General features: G+C 39.7%; 1 protein-coding gene across 2 annotated transcripts in view; it reads left to right on the forward strand.

The window, feature by feature from the left end:
* The window catches only part of HSPA12B (heat shock protein family A (Hsp70) member 12B), a 1104373-nt gene extending 1084116 nt beyond the window's left edge, over positions 1-20257 (forward strand). For both annotated transcript variants that reach the window (XM_044064071.1, XM_044064072.1), the window contains exon 13: positions 19136-20257. In XM_044064071.1, the coding sequence (XP_043920006.1) occupies positions 19136-19776 (641 nt within the window). In that variant the 3' untranslated portion in view covers positions 19777-20257. The remainder of the gene's footprint in view (positions 1-19135) is intronic.
* The last annotated feature ends 680 nt before the right edge of the window (positions 20258-20937 follow it).

Below are 20937 nucleotides of genomic sequence, written 5' to 3' on the forward strand. Positions count from 1 at the left end.
TCTGTCACATCCACTCGACCATCATGCAGTTGATGAGGGTTTGCCTGGTACTGTGTATGACAGGTTTGGGGTATGTATTCCTGGCAAAGGTCAGCCTGTGTTAGTCTAACCTGACAATCACCAGAGTGTATGTCTGCTATCTCATATGCATGTCTGGCCTTTCATGCTGGTAGTGCACATAGAGTCACAGTCCTGTACATGGGGCAGCTGACAAAGGGCTGAGCACAGCCCCTACCTGCACAGTCTTACAAACAATAGCGCTAGATACATAACACAGATAGCACAGCAGTACTGTAGTGTAGCAGTGTCTGCCACTACTATTGAAGTGGGTGACAATTGCAGGGACTGTTAGAATTGGCAATGGTGGGTTCAGAGGCCCTTAACATGTTAGAGCCATCTCTCTCTCTCACACACACACACACACACACACACACACACACCGCTGCATGGGGACACGCATTGAGACACATGCACATGGAGGTGACACTTATTAGAGTGGATGACCTACCCATCTATTAATGTACAATACACAGTGATATGATCATTGCACCACAGTGGCTTGGTGTTAGAAACTGTGTAACTGTGCTTGTACGATGGACATCTGTATGGGCAGTCACTAGTTTGTCAATGGGGGAATTCACAGGGTGGAAGAGGCACACAACATGGTATAGCCATCACATACACACACTGAAGACAGCCACAGGGACTGTGCATATGGAAACACATGCACAGTTGCCAATAGATGTATCAGTAACCCTACATATCCACTTGTATGTACTATAATGCTGAGTACACATGCCATGCTGCACATACATTATATGCCTGGGACATACACATCCTCTTACAAAAGGTAATCTTGCAAATGCCTTCATGGATGGTGGGATAACCCACTAGACATATCAACTGGTCTCATCTACTGCTTCTATTTACCTGCACAAGTTATAGTGTGACAGACTTTGTATCAGCATGATGTGCCAGTCAAGTACGATGTCTGATGTGTGTCAGTATGGTAACTGTGACATGTTTGGCGATGATATCATAGGAATGCTTATTTTCAGGAGACAGATACAACATATGGGTTGCAAATGTGTCTATCCCATATACATCTGTACAGATGACTGGTATGGGCTGTATAGTGTTACATGGTGCATGTGAGGCAGATGCCATTAACAGGGTCTTTAAAGTAATATCATGGGTAGGGGGTCAACAGGCTTTAAAATGTTAAACCTATATGCACAACAGCCACAGGGGATAAGCTTCACACACTATAGTTGTCAGTTTTGAGATTAGAACTCCTACCTATCTATTTCCACTGTAGTATTACGCAGTTATTGCACATGCCACAGAGCTTAGAGGACTGATGAGTGTATACAGGTACATCTAGGATGAATGACAACAGGCCTTGTAAAGTAAGGCAATGGGATGTGTACTGGATGGTACACACCTCAAAATGGTATAACCCACATCCCCAGAGGATATGATTCACACCCAAACACACACACAGTTTCATAGTTGCCAGTGTTGAGATTAGAACCCCTACCTATCTAGTTATGTATACTACAGTGTTACACAGTTATATGCACCACGGAGCTTATAGGATTTAACAGTGTCACAAGGTATGTCTAAGGTGATTACATCAAGAGCCTTGTAAATTATGGCAATAGGAAATGTACTTGGTGGGAAAGCCATCAAAATACATTATCATGCCAACACCTTCACACACGTGCCACAACTGAGTGTAGAACTCTTGCCTATCTAGTTATCTGTACTATATTAGGTAGTTATTACATGTGCCACAGAGCTTATATGGCTGAGTGCTGTCCAAAGGTACTTCTAAGAGCAATGACATCAGCAGGACTGGTAAAGTAGGGCACTGGGAAGTGGTGTGGTTGGGAAAGTCCTCAAAATACTTCATCCTACAAACATACACACTTACAAAGTCTTGCACATACACTTATACATACACATTTGCCAGACCCGAAAGTAGAATCCCTGCCTATCTAGTTATTTGTACTATAGTGTTACACAGTTATTGCATGTGCTACAGAGCTTATAGGGCTAACAACTGCCCAAAGGTGCTTCTAAGGTGAATGACATCAGCAGGATTGCTAAAGTAGGGCACTGGGTGGGAAAGTCCTCAAAATACTTCATCCTACAAACATACACACTTATTGCACATACACTTATACGCACACACATTTGCCAGATCTGAGTGTAGAACCCCTGTCTATCTAGTTATTTGTACTATATTGTTACACAGTTATTGCATGCCCTACAGAGCTTACAGGGCTGACAACTGCCCAAAGGTGCTTCTAATGGGAATTACATCAGCAGGACTGATAAAGTAAAGCACTGGGAAGTGTTGTGGGTGAGAAGGTCCTCAAATGTATCATCCTATAAACATACACACTTACACACACACACATATGGAACCCCTGCTTATCTAGTAATTTGTACTATACTGTTACATAGTTATTGCATGCGCCGTGGAGCTTATAGGGCTGGGGCTGTGCAAAGGTACTTCTAAGGGAAATGGCATCAGTAGGACTGCTAAAGTGGGGGCACTGGGAAGTGTTGTGGGTGGGAATGGCCTAAAACTATTTCTCCTACAAACACACACTCCCTCACTCTCACACACATACTCTCATACACACACTTACATTTGTCAGGACTGAGATTAGAACACCTACCTATCTAGTTATTTGCACTATAGTGTTCGCAGTGATCGCATGCGCTACAGAGCTTATAGGGTTGATAGGTGTCCTATGGTACTTCTAAGGTAAGTGACTGCAGCAGATCTTGTGAAGTAGGGCAATGGGAACTGTACTGAGTGGGAACAGTTTCCTAATACTTAGATCTACACACACACATTCACACACACACACACACACACACACACACACACACACACACACCCATGCAGGTGATGTGATATTATAACCCCCACCTCAGTATTATTACACAATGGGGCTCACCTTTTATGCTGGCACGTGTGACTGGTTGCAACCAGTATGCCACTGTCCACAGCAGGACATCACTCTATGCCACCCAGGGTAATTGTGTGTGTGTGTGTGTGACTCACTCTGTGTGCCCCCTGTCTCTCTCTCTTTCTCTCTCTATCAGTATCTGTCTCTCACTTTCCCACATCTATGTATGTGCATGCTTGACATATTGTTATCTTTTGACCATATATATGTCTGTGTATCACATGCAACGGATGCAGATACATCACATCTGGGCCACCTACAGCTAGCTGAGAGTACTCCTGTCTGATGGGTGTGTGCAGGGACAGTTAAGGTGTAGATAGCTGTTTGTATGCACAGATATACATACACAATACAGTCATATGGTCCGATGTGGTTTCCAACATGGCCTGTGATTCTCTAAGGGTAGGAGCATGCCCAGTGTGACCTTTATACTAAGAGTGGGACTCCATTCCACAGATAGGTGTACTTCATTTTGGGGTTTTGTGTGCTACAGTCATACCTCTCAGAAGTAAACAGGACTTTCCCAGAGGTACTGGGTTTGTTTAGCAGACACTTTCTGACATATGTGTAGTCTGACACTGCAATGTATTGTGTCATTACCTAGTGACAGACATCCTCAGATCATCACAGTGCTTTACTAGAGTAATATAAGATGTATGATGCACAGACCAATATTATGAGCCCAGCTATGTACATTCTTGCCCAACAAGGCCAGTTGGGAGGTGTGGCTACAGCTAATTGACTGATGACGCTGTGCAAACAGTCCAGTAACTTGGCGATATACTAGCTGGGGATCTCCTGCTTGTGTGGTATCTTTCTTACCTGAAATGTCATATCCTGGTATGGCCAGACCTCACAACTGTACATTATTTGGCAGATTGTCCAGGCATTTGCCTAGAGGTTTCATCCAGTCTGCATAAACTTGTGTTTTTATGGCAAGTTAGTTGCATATAATTGAAGACTGATATTACAAAATAATGACAGACATTACTGTTTCAGACTACATAACCTTCAGGCAATTCCTGCTAATGCAAAACCCCTCATCCTACCAACTTTCTCAGTATGTAAGGGCAATATTTACAACACATGCCTATCATTGGATCTTTGTCCCACTTTTATTTCTGAACTTGTCCAGATGTCTTACTGCCAGAGGTTGGGAGGTATGGGTGTGGGTACAGAGTGCATTCTACTGTGCAGACATGTCCATTATATGTGTATTATATTGCACATAGCACTGTGACTTCCAGGTATGTCAGTGGCAGAGCAGTAGGTATAGCTGACATGCATAATAGTTGGCACTGCAGTTATCTGCACATGGCCCTAGGCCACTACAACACAATAGCCGGGAGTAAGTGCTGGCCAGATCCTGACAGTATCAACCACACATACACATAGCTCATTGACCCCTACATATTGTGGACATGCAACATGTTTTCATGTGTACTGGTACAACCCTGGCAATGTGTGCTTTGCTGCTATTTCCCTGCAAACATATGTTACTGCATTTCGGTGGGAATATTGGGGGTAGGGCACACATGTTGACTGTACACATTTGCACAGACTGTGCTGATATTTGCTTTACATTTTAGTTCCATTTAGCATACTATTATGCCCTGTCTCTGAGACTATAGGCATATCACTAAAGACCACAGTTCAGATTGTAATGGCATACATTTGAGTTTCAGACTTGTTATCCTTCAGAACCTTACTGCAACTGCAAGACCTGCTGTGATATCACTTGTAAGTCTGTAGGAGGGTAATTCAGCATTGTCACCATTTGTGGACCTTTGCCAGACATTTTTTTATGGTTTTCTACAACTGCTTTGCTGGGTGAGGCTAAGGGGTGAGGGAGTATGGGAGCCCCTCACTGACATCCATGCCTGTGACCTATGACCCCCCAGTTAGTTTGCCCCCCACATATACTGGACTGAGATTTGCCACCTTGGGTACTACTACATAGTGTGGGGATGCCAGTATTGTGCAGACATTTCCTGGTGTCCCACATAGCTGTCAGTTGTCTACTGCTATCCCAGTAGGCCACCCCATTCCCTTGCATGCATGCAGCAATACCATAGATATGCTACCAGAACATAATGATACATTCATTTATCGTTACGACGACTGACTTACCTTGTGCCTGCAGCAGTTGTGTGGACAGTGCTTGAGGGCTGCCTATGTCAGATGCATGCAGTACACTACCTATACATGGTAAGTTACAGGTAGTGTGATGTGTGTGTCATCCATTTTTACTGTGTGTGAGTCAGAGAGAGGTGTCATTCCCTGGGTGCCTACAGTGTCAGTGTGTGTGCTATGCATTGCCTCTTTGCCAAAGCCAGGCCATACTGGGCATGCCTCCATCTGTCTACAGGAGCTGCATCAGGAGGTTCCTTCTCCATGTCCCTCTGTGCCTGTGAGGACCGTGGCAATGGTGGGGGGCTGTGTGGCTCTTCCCTGTGCTGTTCCTGCTGCAGCTGTTTCCACAGGATCATATTGTGTAGCATGGCACATACTATGAACATGTGTGCACATGTGACTGGAGAATACTGCAAGGTTCCACCAGATATGTCAAGGCAGCAGACGTGACTTGAGCATCCCAAACATGCTCTATAGTGATTCTGGTTTGTGTGTGTGCCTCATTATGACATTCTTGAGTGGGTGTGTGTGCATTTCTGATGGGTGTCATCATCCACGAATCCACTGCATAGCCCAGCATCCCCACCAGATGACCATACAGTATGTCCCCCCTGGCAAATCCCTGATACAGCTGTGAGGAATGCCAAATGTGGGAGTCGTGATAGCTTCCAGGACTGCCAGCATACACATTCATGATAATGCCGTGGGTGACCTGGCAGTTGATGGAGGGGAAGCCCTTGTGGTGTATGTCAACCCTACCCTGCTAACTGGGAAGTGCTTTGATGTGGATGTGCATGTAGTCTATGGTACCCAGTACCTCTGGGTAGTCTGCTACACAGTGGAAGAGGCACAGATTGTTGGTCAACTCCTCAAGGGTGCTGGGGAAGTAAATGTGCTCACTGGCATGTGGTAGCATGGCATCCAGGAACTGGTCGAGTACCCTGGATGCAGATGCCTGTAAGACCCCCATGATGTCCCTAGTAGGTCTTTGGAAAGTACCTGTAGCTAGCATTCTTAAGGTTACACATATCTTAGTATCTACTGGGAGGGTTCCCCTCTGTTGGCTCTGGGTCTGAGTTGAGGCCGGCACAGCTCGATGATTGGCTGAAGTATGTCTCTGTCCATCCTGTAGCACTCTACTATCTCCAGATAATGTAGCCCCTGGTAGGTTATCCTGGGTCTAAACTCTTTTCTCCTCCTCCTCAGTCTGGGGAAGTTGTCAGCATTATCCTCCTCATCACTGTCAGCCTCCAGCACATACTGATGTATCAAAACGACAGCAGCCCTTAACATTTTGTTGTTTAAAATTCCCCTGCATGTGTACACCAATGATGCAGAGTTTGTGGGAAAAAACAGACTGAATGGTGTTTGCACAGTTTATACTGTTCTGCTGCAGATGCTGCCTGTATGATTGGCTGACTATGATACATTCCACCTGCTTGCTAATTTATTTGTACTTGATTGCTTTTATTCTTCTATTTCCCTTGTTTTTTTCTTCCCATTTCCACCCCCTTTTAAGCCCCAAGGCACGTCATGCAAACTCAGTGCCCAAATGTAAACAGTTCTGCTATAGCCAGATTTTTTTTTTGTTGTTGTTGTTTGTTTTAGACCCAGTGCATGCCACACAAACTCATTTACCTAAATTAAACACTTTGCAGTAGAAATAGTTCTCCCCTGGACACAAACCCACTCTTCATTTCATGGAATAAGTCAATACAGCCTCAGACACAACTCCTTGCTAAGCTGTGCTTAGCTAAGCTCAAATGGGAGCCATGGAGCTCCAATGTGCTTACACCAAGCATGACACACCCCCTTTTCATGTCAGTTGCTCCTCCTGCTTACACTGCCAGATTATAGCACCTACATGGTGAGGTACAGGCAAGGAATGGTCTCTCCCATTTGTGATTCAGTAAAATTTGCCCATTTGCATATCCCACTGCCTTAGTCCCTAGTTACACTTCTACACCACAGCCTTCCTCCTTAGCAACCAGTGTTACCTGTTATTGTTTTGATTCTGCATGCCATAGACTATAATGGCAAAATGCAGATGTCAAATTGTCTTTTCAAAATTTGTTTTTCATTTTCAGCATGATCCCGTTTGTACGCCGCTGCCCTATGCTTAAACAACCAAGATTGTCCAAAAAAAATAAACTTTGATTTTTATAATTTTCCAACACTTTTCCATGCTAATAGCCATATTTTTGGCCATTGGCATGCATAAGGATTATAATACATACTTTACTTGAGTTGTCATGCCTCCATTTTGATTTTTTCAGAAATGTATTCGGTTAGTAGTCGAATACATTTCTATAGCAGACACTATTCTGGCACGGATGCCTTCCTGCTTACTGAATCACTAATTTACCTCATTTACATGGTTTTCACTGGCAAATGAGGTAATTAGCAATATTCAGCAGTGTCTGTGTCGGACTAGTGCAGCCAGGCTCGTGCACGCCCCCAGCCTGGTTTACTGAATCGCACAGGCTCAGATCTCCGTGTTCGGGCTGAGCCACTATTCGGACATGGGATATGAGCTTACTGAATCTCGGGGAAGAAGTTATTTTATCTTATATGGAATGAAATGATAAATTAAATTATGTTTAAAGGTAAATTGATTTTAGCAACAATATTTAGTAAAATCAGTGGATGATTATGGAAAAAACTGTAGGGAAGTTGATAGAGATGAAAATTTAGCATGATTATAAAGGAAATTATGAATATGTATAAACAGATTTCTATATTTATATATCTGTACAGGTCTACTTCACATCACCCACATCACCTACAACTCATTTGACTGACTTTCATTTCACCGAGACCAAATCACCTAATTTTCAAAATACTGAAAACTAACCAAAAGCTTACACTCCTAAATTTCAAAAGACTAAATGTTAAACCATGGACAAACACACTCACAACACTAATGACTACCTTTCCAGAACTTAAAAACTATTTACTTACCCTCTTAACAGAAACCGAACAATATAAAACCAAACTAAGTGGGGGGCTATGCCCCCCACTCCCCCCCAATGTGGGATGCTGTGCCATCCCCCCAACTATATGTACTAACTCCAGGATCATGCTACAGTGGTGAAAGGGCATATAACTTTTACTTACATTACAGTACTTTATACACTGCCACTACTGCTGGGAACACACAAAACATGCAACATGTTACTTTAGATACTTCCAATAAAAATGTAGAGACATCCCCACATTTAAAAACACTACAGCACTATTTACTACATGTCTATCGGTATTCTGACAGTCAGCACTGTAAGTTACAGTAATTCTCTTTATCACAAACAAGTCGCAGGTGAATGTAAACCCATATCATGTCTATGGCTTACAATTCAGTGAAATGAGATTCAGTCAAATGAGTTTTCAGTATTTTGAAAATTAGGTGATTTAGTCTCGGTGAAATGAAAGTCAGTCAAATGGATTTTAGATGATGTGAAGTAGACCCATCTGTACATATGTAAAAGTTGTAAATATGTAAGTGTTTTGTAAATAAGATTTATTTTTGTATATAAATAAAGGGTCCCTATTCATTTTGTTCATTTGGTATCTCTTGTAATGTGCTGCAGAGTGGTTGCAAGATGGAGATAGAGGAAAATGGAACTGTAGCAGGGGCTGTTGAAAATATGTTTATGTTACAATTTTGAATGAGGATGGTATATTGACAGATGATATGAAAAACAATGAAGAATAAAGAACCTAAAGGAAAAATGCCATTTTGTGGAGTCAAATTAAGGACAAATTGAAGAATGATGGTTTAGTCAATATGGAATATGCTGAACAGAAAGTGCTACCAGACTATGAAAAAATGTTGCACACATAAAAAAATGTTTTGGTGGTCAGGGGAATGAGGATGGTTTGCTACAAACAAAAGGCAGCTGTAAAGTTCTTATGCTTCTAAGCTTAAAATAATCTGAAAGACACGACTGATAATGAAATTCTGACAGTAAGGAAAACTGAATATTTTTTTAAGTCAGAATCTCCTAATAACAGGCATGAAGTTTGGGACAATGTAATACTACCACTTAGTATTCGTGCAATGGTTGTTAGGGCATTTAGCCATGGAATGGACAGCTTTTGTGATGTGATTTTGAATAATGCTTCAGTTGGAGCTCATTTCTGCAGTTATGTGATTTAATATAATTATGAGTCCCATGAACAAATTATAACTTCCAATGATTAAATGTACAGCTTCATAATGCAGATATAGATAATGAAACCATGAAAATGCTTTTCCTTACTTATTTTCAAAATTAAGAAAATGTATCATGAAAGGAATATCTGAAATGAGGTATGGGAAACTTGGGTACCACTTAAAGATAGAGAAGGAAATATCCAACAGTCGTTCTGGTAAAATGCATAAACAATAAACCAGTAAACCAGAATGCACTGATGAGCTAACATTGTCTTACAGAAAAAACAAAAAACATGTCAAAAGTCTCTATTTCACTAAATTTTAAGCACTTTTGTCTTCTCAATATCTGTTAGACTTCTTCAGAAAGTAAGCATAATTCCGGGCATTCAGTAAACTCTCTGTAGCTTTCATGTGATTTATGTGTTAGCGGGATGAGCAACAGCGCTTATCGCAGATGCATGCCACTCATCGTGCTTACATGAATACAAGTGATGTTTTGTGGCAGGTAACAGTGTCGCCAGCCAGGAAACCATGCAGAGCAGCACAAACACAGAAAGAGGATGCATACAAGTTTGCCTACAGGCAAAACTGTTTTGCGAGATTGCTTGGACAGCCACAATGACTACAAGGGGTGAAAATGCTGCAATAACTGCAGTATTAAGACATTATAGAAAAGTGTAGTCAGTGTGATATACACTACAATTATTTGCAGACTGAAATAATAGGTGGTAGGATGAACTGCAAGTGCAAATACAATGAAACATAAACACACTAGGCAGGGAAAGTGGTCAGAGACATGAATGAAGAAAGAGAAAGAGAGCATGTAAATATGGCAATGTAGCCGAGATAGAATATGTCAGTGTATACACTTCCAAGAAATGTCAGTAGTATAGCATTAAGCACATATGTAGATAGCATGGAACGTACTGCTGTTTACACCCCCTGTGTGAGTATATTTATATTATCACACATGATAGTATATATGTGACAGTCACAGAAAGTTACATATCAATGGAGATGAATGGTTGGGATATAAACATCACTGATGTGTTCACAGGAGAGGACATTTAGCAAGGCCTGTATATATGCAATACAGGGTATGTGCAAGTTGTGAAGATCTTGAAAATGACTTGCTTGAATATGACTGAAATATCAGCATACCTCACAATCAATCATGGACGCATAGCAACAGACTCATGAATATTAACAATATTAATCTGTAACACTGCCAGAATATGTTAGTTTAAGTTATTGTACATGTTCTGCAGGAACAGACGTGGACAACTGTAATGATTGCCAGTATTCTATAAGGAGAATTCACCACCCCTTTTCCAAAAATAAACTGTCTTTGGAGGAGTTAAGGGGGACATTGTTAAACCTGGAGTTGATTTCATGGGCTATCCTGGCCAATTGAGAGGTTTGTATGACACATAAGCCACACCTACAAGAATCAAACTCATGCTATCACTATTGTCAGTGAGCTGTGTATTTACTGGTTGCAACACTGAAAGATGCATCAACCATGCGTATTGTAGAATACCTTCAAGGGAAGTCCGCACTGTCAATTCCTAATAAGTATGTTTCACAGAGAATAGTTCTGTATGCCTGACAAGATGTGTGAAAGCTCTCTGTGCCAGATGTGTTACACTTAACTAAAGCATCCCTGGCTGAAATAGGTATCAGCCATAAAGATAACAACACACTATTATGAGTGGATTCCCTACACACAGCTATGTATTGCATGCATCTGCCACATGTAATAACAATAGATATTTTCATCTACAGTCGATGTATGAATTAAGAAGTGATACATTATAATGAATGGTACAGCAGTATGTGAGACTGATGCCAATGTATCAACCATGCCTATGTGCACAGAAACTACAGCAGTGCAAAGTCTAATGTCAACGAGTGATGAAGCTATCACTTTGGTATTATTCACATACCAAACAATACATGGAGCACACACTGTAATTATATGTCAGACCTAAAGACATGTGCCACATGATCACTGTTCCTCTGACATTGTCAGTGAAAATGTTATATTGCCATGAAATCCTGACCTGCATGCATATGTGTTCATGCAAATATCAAGTGGTAATACTGATGTGATGTACTATTATTTCCATGATGCCGTCCAGTCACACTATAGCTGTACCTAATATACAGTTGGACTTCATAGGTTCATAGGGGAGACCTAGGCTAATGTTCCAAGATCCCATAAAACCCTAGCCATATTTAACATGAGTTTCACAATTTAAAATATCTAGATGAACAAAGTTCACACACTTATGAGCCTATGCTATATTATCTAAGACCAGCTGCCTCTATCCATGAAGGACATTGGAGAAACACCAGGAGTACAGTTTCCATTAATCATCCATTGTTGTAGGTTGCACTTTAATATGGTGAAGAAAGTCCTTTGCTTTACATGAATGAATGTGAAGCTTGTTTCAGAAAAGGGGTAGTGTCTTGAGAGACATTTCTATCTCTCCAACCATTATTATGTCAGAGGGTTGGGTTAACATCCTGGGAACAAGCGACACTTGTGCAGTTTAGTTTACCATTTCCATCAGGGACAGATTGGTGACTGCTGCGTATGCTAGACACATATCATCCCTTGCTGGTCTGTAGGGCTTTCAGTCTTTCTCTGTGGAACTTGTCTGTTACACCCTGTATCTTCCTTGTCCAAAAACTCTGTTGTTGCTCCAGCTGTTGCAGATACTGAAGGATGGAATTTGCCCCTTCTCCACTGTTGTGCAATCTTGGAGTTGGTATATATAATTAGCAGGGGGTGTGGGGGGCACAGCACCCCAAATGAGGGGTGCAGGGGGGCTTGCACCCTGAATTAAACATGTTTTCAGTATTTTCAGTATTTTGGAATTCAGTGTTTTGGTCTTTCAATATTTTGGGAGTCAGTCATTTGGTCTGTTAGTCTTCTGAAGTAGACCCCATTATACAGCGTAGGAGTACTACAGAAATCAGCCCAAAACAAACTTCTTCTGTGCCCCTAGTATACACCTCATTCAAGCTTGTGATAAGACAAAATGACCCAATGTAGATATAGAGCATGTGAAAATAAACAGTGAATTATTTTGTAAAAACATGTAAAGGTTTAGAACATTTTTAGTTAATTACCCCCATTATACTAGAAACTGAATAACAAGAACTGGGAAATATTTCTACAGTAGATTTATAAAGTGTTACTTTTGATAAAGTGAGGTAGATATGGAGGAAGACATAAAAAGTACTGTTTTTTTCATCAGAAGGTGGGAAGGAAGGAAAGAGGGGGTAAGTGAAAGTTTAAAAGCTTATTAGAAAAAGAAAAATGAGACAAAGTATAAAAACACTGTTAATAAAGGAAAAGAGTAACTTGTTTCTCTGCAGTGTGAATGTGACTAGTCTGATAAATGAATGCAGACATTTGAATTCTGACATTTTGTAATGATTTACAAGCTGATATTTGTTTACTGTCTACTAGATATTTGGAAATTGTATCATGACAGATATGAGCACAAGAACTGTAAGGAAGGTAGGTAGTTTCTATCATGTTTTGTGGCAGATTTATTTCAGGAATAGCTATTTTATTACAATAAATTGAAAAATTTGGATGCAACAATAGTAATTACAAGTAGTAGTAGTATGCGCACACATACACTATATATATATATATATATATATATATATATATATATATATGGTTTACCTTCAAAATGTTGATTACACATAGTCAAATGTGCACATCATTGACAAATTTCCATGAAATCCGTACTGCCGAAATTTCAGAATACAAAAATAAAACTGAATGGCAATATTTCTGACTGCTCCAGACCTAAAAACAAGTGCTAACATGGGTCAAAAATAGGGTGAGATTTTATGGTTCGGAATATTGGTGTTTCAGTTTTTCAGAAGTCGGAGTTCGCGTAAGTTGATTTGACAATGTGGCAATCAATATTTTGATGGTAAACCTATATATTTGTTACAAGTTTGTTTTTCTACCCGTAAAACACTTTTTGATGCACAAAAGCCTAAAAGGCGATAAAGGCATGTTGTTGCCACAAATTCCTTGACTCACATTCCATTCATTTGCATTACTCACCCAGCTGTTTAATTTTTTCACACCTTTTCCTTCTTTTATAAGTGTTCTATCATCTTGAACTTCAAGTAATATAGCCTTACTGTCTATAACTGACATTCCCAAAAGTCTAGATGTGACTACCATATGTGACTAGACAAAATGATCTGTCACTATTGTCAAATTTCCTCTCCTATAAGTTTGTCTCACACTTTTTCCAATATGTAACCTCCCATGCCTTAACACCTTATACTACTTCAGTTATATTTTCTTGTGGAATTTTAGATTTAAGTGTTCTCAGGTGACATTTCCAATCTCCCAACATTATTATTCTCATATTTACAACAACCTTTTTTTAACCATTGTGAATAAATATTGTGCTCTCTTTCTATACTACTTGTGGAGGCATATATTTCTATTTTAGCTGCAAGTCACCCATTCAAGTTCTGACACACATACACACACACACACACAAACATATATACATAAGATTACGTTAAAATAATATGAAAGCACTTTGCCTAACATTTAGTCACATAAATATAAAGAGAAACAAGTACACTTATCAATATTAGCTCAAGAAAAAGTGAATTTATCAGAAAAAAAAACAAATATGTGGGTTCACGACACAAAGCAAAACATTTTACGATTGTTAGTTAACAGATAAAACATGAACAGTGTCATATGCTATGCATTAAAACTACAGAGAGTAGAACTGTAACTTCTCAGTTAGATATAATGCAGGAAGTTGAAAATTATGTTAAAAGAATGTATGATAGTAAAGAGGTGGTAAAGAAATTTTGGACATTTCAAAAATTGATGCCAGAAGAGAATACACATTTAAAAATGTGTCTGAAGCAGGGATTTTGTTAGTAAGTATAAAGGGAACATCATGTCTCAGCCCAGATGGAATTTCATATACTTTTTTTTATAAAAATATGACTTTGCAAAAGAAAAAAAAGTATATTTATCAATCTGTTAAATGAATGGTTAGGACATGGAATTGTTGATGACTGTCTGAAAAAGGAATTATTAGAGTTATTTTTAAAAAAGGAAAGAATAACTTGTGAACTGGAGACCGATAATGCTGACATACACATGATTACAAGTTATTTTATTAAAATTTTGCATGAAAAATTTGGTGTAGTTTGGGCAAACAATTTAAATAGTTTCATACATAAGTACTATGCTAGCTGCCCTTGTGGGCCATTTCAAGCTTAGCAATTTTCCTTTCATGGTGAAAATCAAACCATGATGTCTAAATAACAGCACTCATAAAGAAATAAACCAGTTGATTTAAACCTGGTTATCAGCTTGTCATATGAGAAGATGGAAACTCCCAAAAAAAAACCGAAAACAGAAAAACAAAAGACTAAGCAGTATACAGAGTTGCCCAACCCTTTGTTTGCAACATATGTATAATTAGTCAAAGTCCTGCTTCAAAGGCGGCGGAGCAAACATATTTATTGGATAATTTGGGTTGCATTAATACATGGTTCAAACTAGTCAAAACTTTAACTAAATTCATTTTGTTAAATGGTGGCCAGGTATTCCAACATGTGAAGGAGGTGCTCTTAAATTCCCATTTCTACAGTATCTGTGCTGCTGTACAAGTAGAATTTTGGCATGAAGACTCCAAACAAAAATTTACCAACCAGAAGTAACGACAGTGGCTTAAATAGGAACTCAAGTACAAGTATAAAGTAATGCATAAAAATCAATTCTCATTACAAAATATGAAGTCTCTCTCTCTTCTTGTCCTTTTTGTTAGCAATGAGTGTGTTTAGCATTGTGAAGTCTAGAATACTTGATTTCTGTAGGATGATAAGCTGAAAGAGCACAAAGTACATAATTTGTATACTAGTATGGCTAGTCACAGGCTATGACATTCTTCACCATTAAGGTCATTTACAGTGAAACAGTATATCTGATTTGAAAGTATTTTTGTAAGTCATCATCTTCTTTCAGCTGTTCCCGTTAGGGGTCGCCACAGCAGATCACCTGTTTCCATTTCTTCCTGTCCTCTGCATCTTGCTCTGTCACACCAACCACCTGCATGTCCTCTCTCACCACATCCATAAACCTTATCTTAGGCCTTCCTCTTTTCCTGTTACCTGGTAGCTTCATCCTTAGCATCTTTTCCCAATATACTCAGCATCCCTCCTTAGCACATGTCCAAACCAATGTAATCGTGCCTCTCTGGCTTTGTCTCCAAACCTTCCAACCTGGGCTGACCCTCTAATATACTTATTCCTAATCCTGTCCACCCTTGTCACACCCAGTGCAAATCTTAACATCTTTAATTCTGCCACATCCAGCTCAAACTCCTGCCTTTTTGTCAATGCCACTGTCTCCAACCCATATAACATAGCTGGTCTCACTACCCTCTTGTAGACCTTCCCTTTCACTCTTGCAGGTACTCGTCTGTCACAAATCACTCCTGACACTCTTCTCCACCCACTCCATCCTGCCTGTACTCTCTTCTTCACCTCTCTTCCACACTCACCGTTATTCTAAATTATTGACCCCAAGTATTTAAACTCGTCCAGCTTCACCACCTCTTCTCCTTGCATCCTCACCATTCCTCTATCCTCCCTCTCATTCACACACATATATTCTGTCTTAGTCCTGCTGACCTTCATTCCTCTTCTCTCTAGAGCATATCTCCATCTCTCCAGGGTCTCCTCCACCTGTTCCCTACTCTCACTACAGATCACAGTGTCATCTGCAAACATCATAGTCCACGTGGACTGCTGTCTGATCTCGTCTGTCAACCTCTCCATCACCATTGCAAATAAGAAAGGGCTCAGAGCTGATCCTTGATGTAACCCCACCTCCACCTTAAACGCATCTGTCACTCCCACCGCAGACCTCGCCACTGTCACACTACCCTTGTACATATCCTGTACCACTCTTACATACTTTTCTGACACTCCTAACTTCCTCATACAATACCACAACTCCTCTCTAGGCACCCTGTCATATGCTTTCTCTAAGTCTACAAAAACACAATGCAGCTCCTTCTGACATTCTCTGTACTTCTCCATCAACACTCTCAGAGCAAAGATCGCATCTGTAGTACTCTTTCCTGGCATAAAACCATACTGCTGATCACTAATCATCACGTCCCTTCTTAACCTTGCTTCCACTACTCTTTCCCATAACTTCATGCTGTGACTGATCAATTTAATTCCTCTGTAGTTACTACAGCTCTGCACATCACCCTTATTCTTAAAAAATCGGTACCAAAACACTTTTTCTCCATTGCTCAGGCATCCTCTCACTTTCCAAGATTTCATTAAGCAATCTGGTTAAAAACTCCACTGCCATTTCACCTAAACACCTCCATGCTTCCACAGGTATGTCATCTGGTCCAACAGCCTTTCCATTCTTCATTCTCTTCATAGCTTTCCTTACTTCCTCCTTGCTAATCCATTGTACTTCATGATTCACTATCCCTACATCATCCAACCTTCTCTCCCTCTCATTCTCTTCATTCATCAACCCCTCAAAATGCTCTTTCCATCTCCTCAACACACTCTCCTCGCTTGTGAGTATGTTTCCCTCATTATCCTTTATCACCTTTACCTGCTGCACATCTTTCCTAGCTCGGTCCCTCTGTCTTGCCAATCGGTACAGGTCCTTTTCTCCCTCCTTAGTGTCCAACCTTTCATACAACTCTTCATATGCCTTATCCTTAGCCTTTGTCACCTCTTTCTTTGCCTTGCACCTCATCTCCTTATACTCCTGTCTACTTTCTTCATCTCTCTGACAATCCCACTTCTTTTTGCCAACCTCTTTCTCTGTATACTCTCCTGTACTTCCTCATTCCACCACCATGTCTCCTTGTCATTCTTCCTCTGTCCAGATGTGATACCAAGCACCTTTCTAGCCGTCTCCCTTACTAGCTCTGCTGTAGTTACCCAGCTATTTGCTAACTCTTCACTGCCACCCAGTGCCTGCCTTAACTCATCCCTGAACTCCACCTCACAATTACCCTTTTTCAATTTCCACCACTTGATCCTTGGTGCTGCCTCACACTCCTCCTCCTCTTCTTGATAACCACCGTCATCCTACAAACCACTATCCTATGCTGTCTAACGACGCTTTCTCCGGTCACCACTTTACAGTCTCCAATCTCCTTCAAACTGGCCCTCCTACATAAGATATAATCCACCTGTGTGCATCTTCCTCTACTCTTGTATGTCACCCTATGCTCCTCCCTCTTGTTAAAATATGTATTCACCACAGCCATGTCCATCCTTTTTTGCAAAATCCACTACCATCTGACATTCTGCAGTCCTTTGTATAACACCATACCTACCCATCACTTCCTCATTCCCCTCTGTTCCATTCACCAACATGCCCATTGAAATCTGCTCCAATCACCACTCTCTCACCCTTGGATACAGTCATCACCACTTCATCCAATTCACTCCAAAATGTTTCTTTCTCATCCATTGCACACCCAACTTGTGGAGCATATGCACTAACAACATTCATCATTACACCATCAATTTCCAGCTTCATAAACATCACTCTGTCCGACACTCTTTTCACCTCCAAAACACTCTCAGCATACTGTTCCTTCAGAATAAACAAACAAAGAATAAATAAAAGTAAGTGTTTTTGTAAGTAACATATTTTATTGCACCCTCATGCCCTAGCCTTGTATCATCTGACCACTGTCTAACCATCCCTCCTACCACATGGTGCCATGGTATACATAAGAGCATTCATAATTTCTTAAGTGCTTAATTGTAAAGATGACTGAGTTCTTCGATGTATTCTGGACTGTGTTATGGTATGTATACCATTATATTTTGACATGGGAGGAATATACATTTGTGCCCATTCTCCAGCCTTAGAAGGTGCAGTGGTACTAAGCATGCATGCTGCTCTTTGTTTCATATGCACAAGTACTTGCCTTTAAGCAAAATTATATTGGAGGGCACCCTGTGCTATCTGAAGAAGTGGGGCATCCATTTTTGTCTTGTTTGGTAAGTATACTCCCTAGGAGATGAAGGAATACGCCATTGGCTGCCACAATCTGTAAAATGGTCATTCCAGTGTCTAGATAACCCATCAGCCTTACATTATTGCATTGCAGTTAGAGTTGAAACCCTTGCACCATTGGAGACTTCATCTTGAAGGTGTTTAATGTCGTACAACACTGTATCCTAGGACAAATAAAATATTTTGTTGAACTACAACGCTTAATATAATTTTTTTTATCATCAGTGCAATATGCATATTATATACTTAAAAACTGTGAAACAGAAAAGAATAAAATGATGAGTAACAACTATTTGTTAGTAATCAATATGTCAAAAAAACTGTTCACTCTACATTGACTAGAAAACATTTATGCTGTAAAATATAAGACCTCACAGACATCTGAAGGGAACCTTACAAAAAATCTATGATAATAGAACAAACGGAATACTGAAATGTTAACAGTCCCATAATTTAGATGAAAAAAATAAGGGTCACTGCCCTTCCTTTTGTAGTCAGAGTTAATTATGTCAAAACTGGCCATATAAGTGCTGCTTCAAAGGTATTGACCATGACAAAACAATCAGAATGCAAAAAAATACATTTTATCAACTGAGTTCTATAACTGCTTTTTTATTATTATTAAATGTTTATTTAAAGTTTATTTAAAGAATAAAATGTTTAGAATATAATGCTGATGCATTAGTAGTAAATCATATGAATCTGAATGCTTTAAAATATATAATTTATTTATAGTTATGTTTAAATTTAAGTTTTAATTTCACTCTGCAGATGACCTTATGAAGAAACCAGATGTCAGTGGTGTAAAGTTCCTGTTTTTGGTTGGTGGATTTGCAGAATCACCTGTACTTCAGCATGCTGTCCAATCAGCATTTGGCAAGACCTGTCGGGTCATCATTCCTCAGGATGTGGGACTTACCATTCTTAAAGGTGCTGTCCTATTTGGCCTTGATCCTACTATAGTAAGAGTAAGACGGTCTCCTTTGACCTATGGAGTTGGTGTTCTCAACAAGTTTGTAGAAGGCAAGCACCCGAAAGAAAAACTACTGGTAAAAGAGGGGAAGAACTGGTGCACTGATATTTTTGACAGGTTTGTGTCAGTTGACCAATCAGTTGCTTTAGGAGAAGTTGTAAAGAGGAGCTATACCCCAGCCAGACTAGCACAGCGCAAAATCATTATCAATATCTACTGTTCTGCCACTGACGATGTGGTATACATTACTGATCCAGGGGTGCGGAAATGTGGAACGATTAACCTTGAACTGTCAGAGCCAGAAGAAAATAGTCCAAGAAAGGGACGCAGAGAGATTCAAGCCAGCATGCAATTTGGGGATACTGAGATTAAAGTCACTGCTGTGGATGTTGCCACATCCAAATCAGTCAAAGCAATGATTGACTTCTTGTCCAATTAGAAAATGTGGCAATCACAAAAACATTTCATTCTCAGAATGCAGTCTACCTTGTATATGCTCAGACATAAATTAACGACACTGGCAGCAAGGCTCATATTGTGCAACCCCCCACCCACGTCATGAAGACATACGAGGGAAACTAATTACTGTGATGCCATTTAAGCTGCTCTAGAACAGTGATATGAAGCTGTACAGCATTTTTGTATAACAAGCAAGTTATAAAATCTATTACGTTGCATAATTCTGAAGAGATTCTAGTATTATAAGATGCAGTATGCTTCATTAACTGTCAGCCTGAAACAAAAATGGATACTAAACATATTAAGGGGGTTGATTAACCAAACTGTAACATGTACTTAGTTCAGTGTTTCACTGATGTTTTTGTTTTCTTTATATCAGTCAAAAATACCTATTTGAATAGGTAACTATTCTACGTAACTATTTAGAAAATTCATTAAAAATATATATATATATTCACAAATAGACATTTTATTATTTCATTTATAGAGTTATCTGTTTAAAATTGTTAGAACAGTATGACTTAATACATATTTCATGACTTACATACCTAATCCAAAAAAAAAAAAAAAAAGCTGAGAAAAAGATTGGCATGGTTCCTCTACACTTTGCTGTCTGAATAACTTTTATTTCATGATTTGTTTTGTTTGGTTTATCAGACTTAAATCATCAGCTTTCCTTTTAGGCCTATTTTGTGGTGCAAGAGCCCAAGCTATGGTAAGTAACTTTCCCACTAAAGTGTATGGCTGATGATTTGATGATATCACATTGCTTGATTTTTCAAGCCAGGAACTTTACACTAGGACACAGTCTTCTGAGAAATATAACCACATAATTAAGAGGTTCCACCAGGCAGGTTAGTAGTTTCAGAGCATTTTTTTTTTGGGGGGGGGGCTGTAGATTGCAGTTATAGCATTTACTTGTGTGTTATTTAAGTATGCACAATTGTTGAACTCTTACATTAGAGATTCTGCTCATTTATTGCAATCTCTTGTAAAGGAACCATGGTATAATAATGTAGGAACAAATGCATTTTTTTACTTTAGTTGTGGAAAGTTTATGCTCTAACACATTAGCCACTTTGTAGGAAAACAGTGGATGGCAGATTTGATGTATTCCTTTGTGAAAATGGGAGGGGTCTGC

Source organism: Protopterus annectens, chromosome 2.part2 (genome assembly GCF_019279795.1).
Source record: "Protopterus annectens isolate FY-2018-M chromosome 2.part2, PAN1.0, whole genome shotgun sequence".
NCBI lineage: Eukaryota > Metazoa > Chordata > Ceratodontiformes > Protopteridae > Protopterus > Protopterus annectens.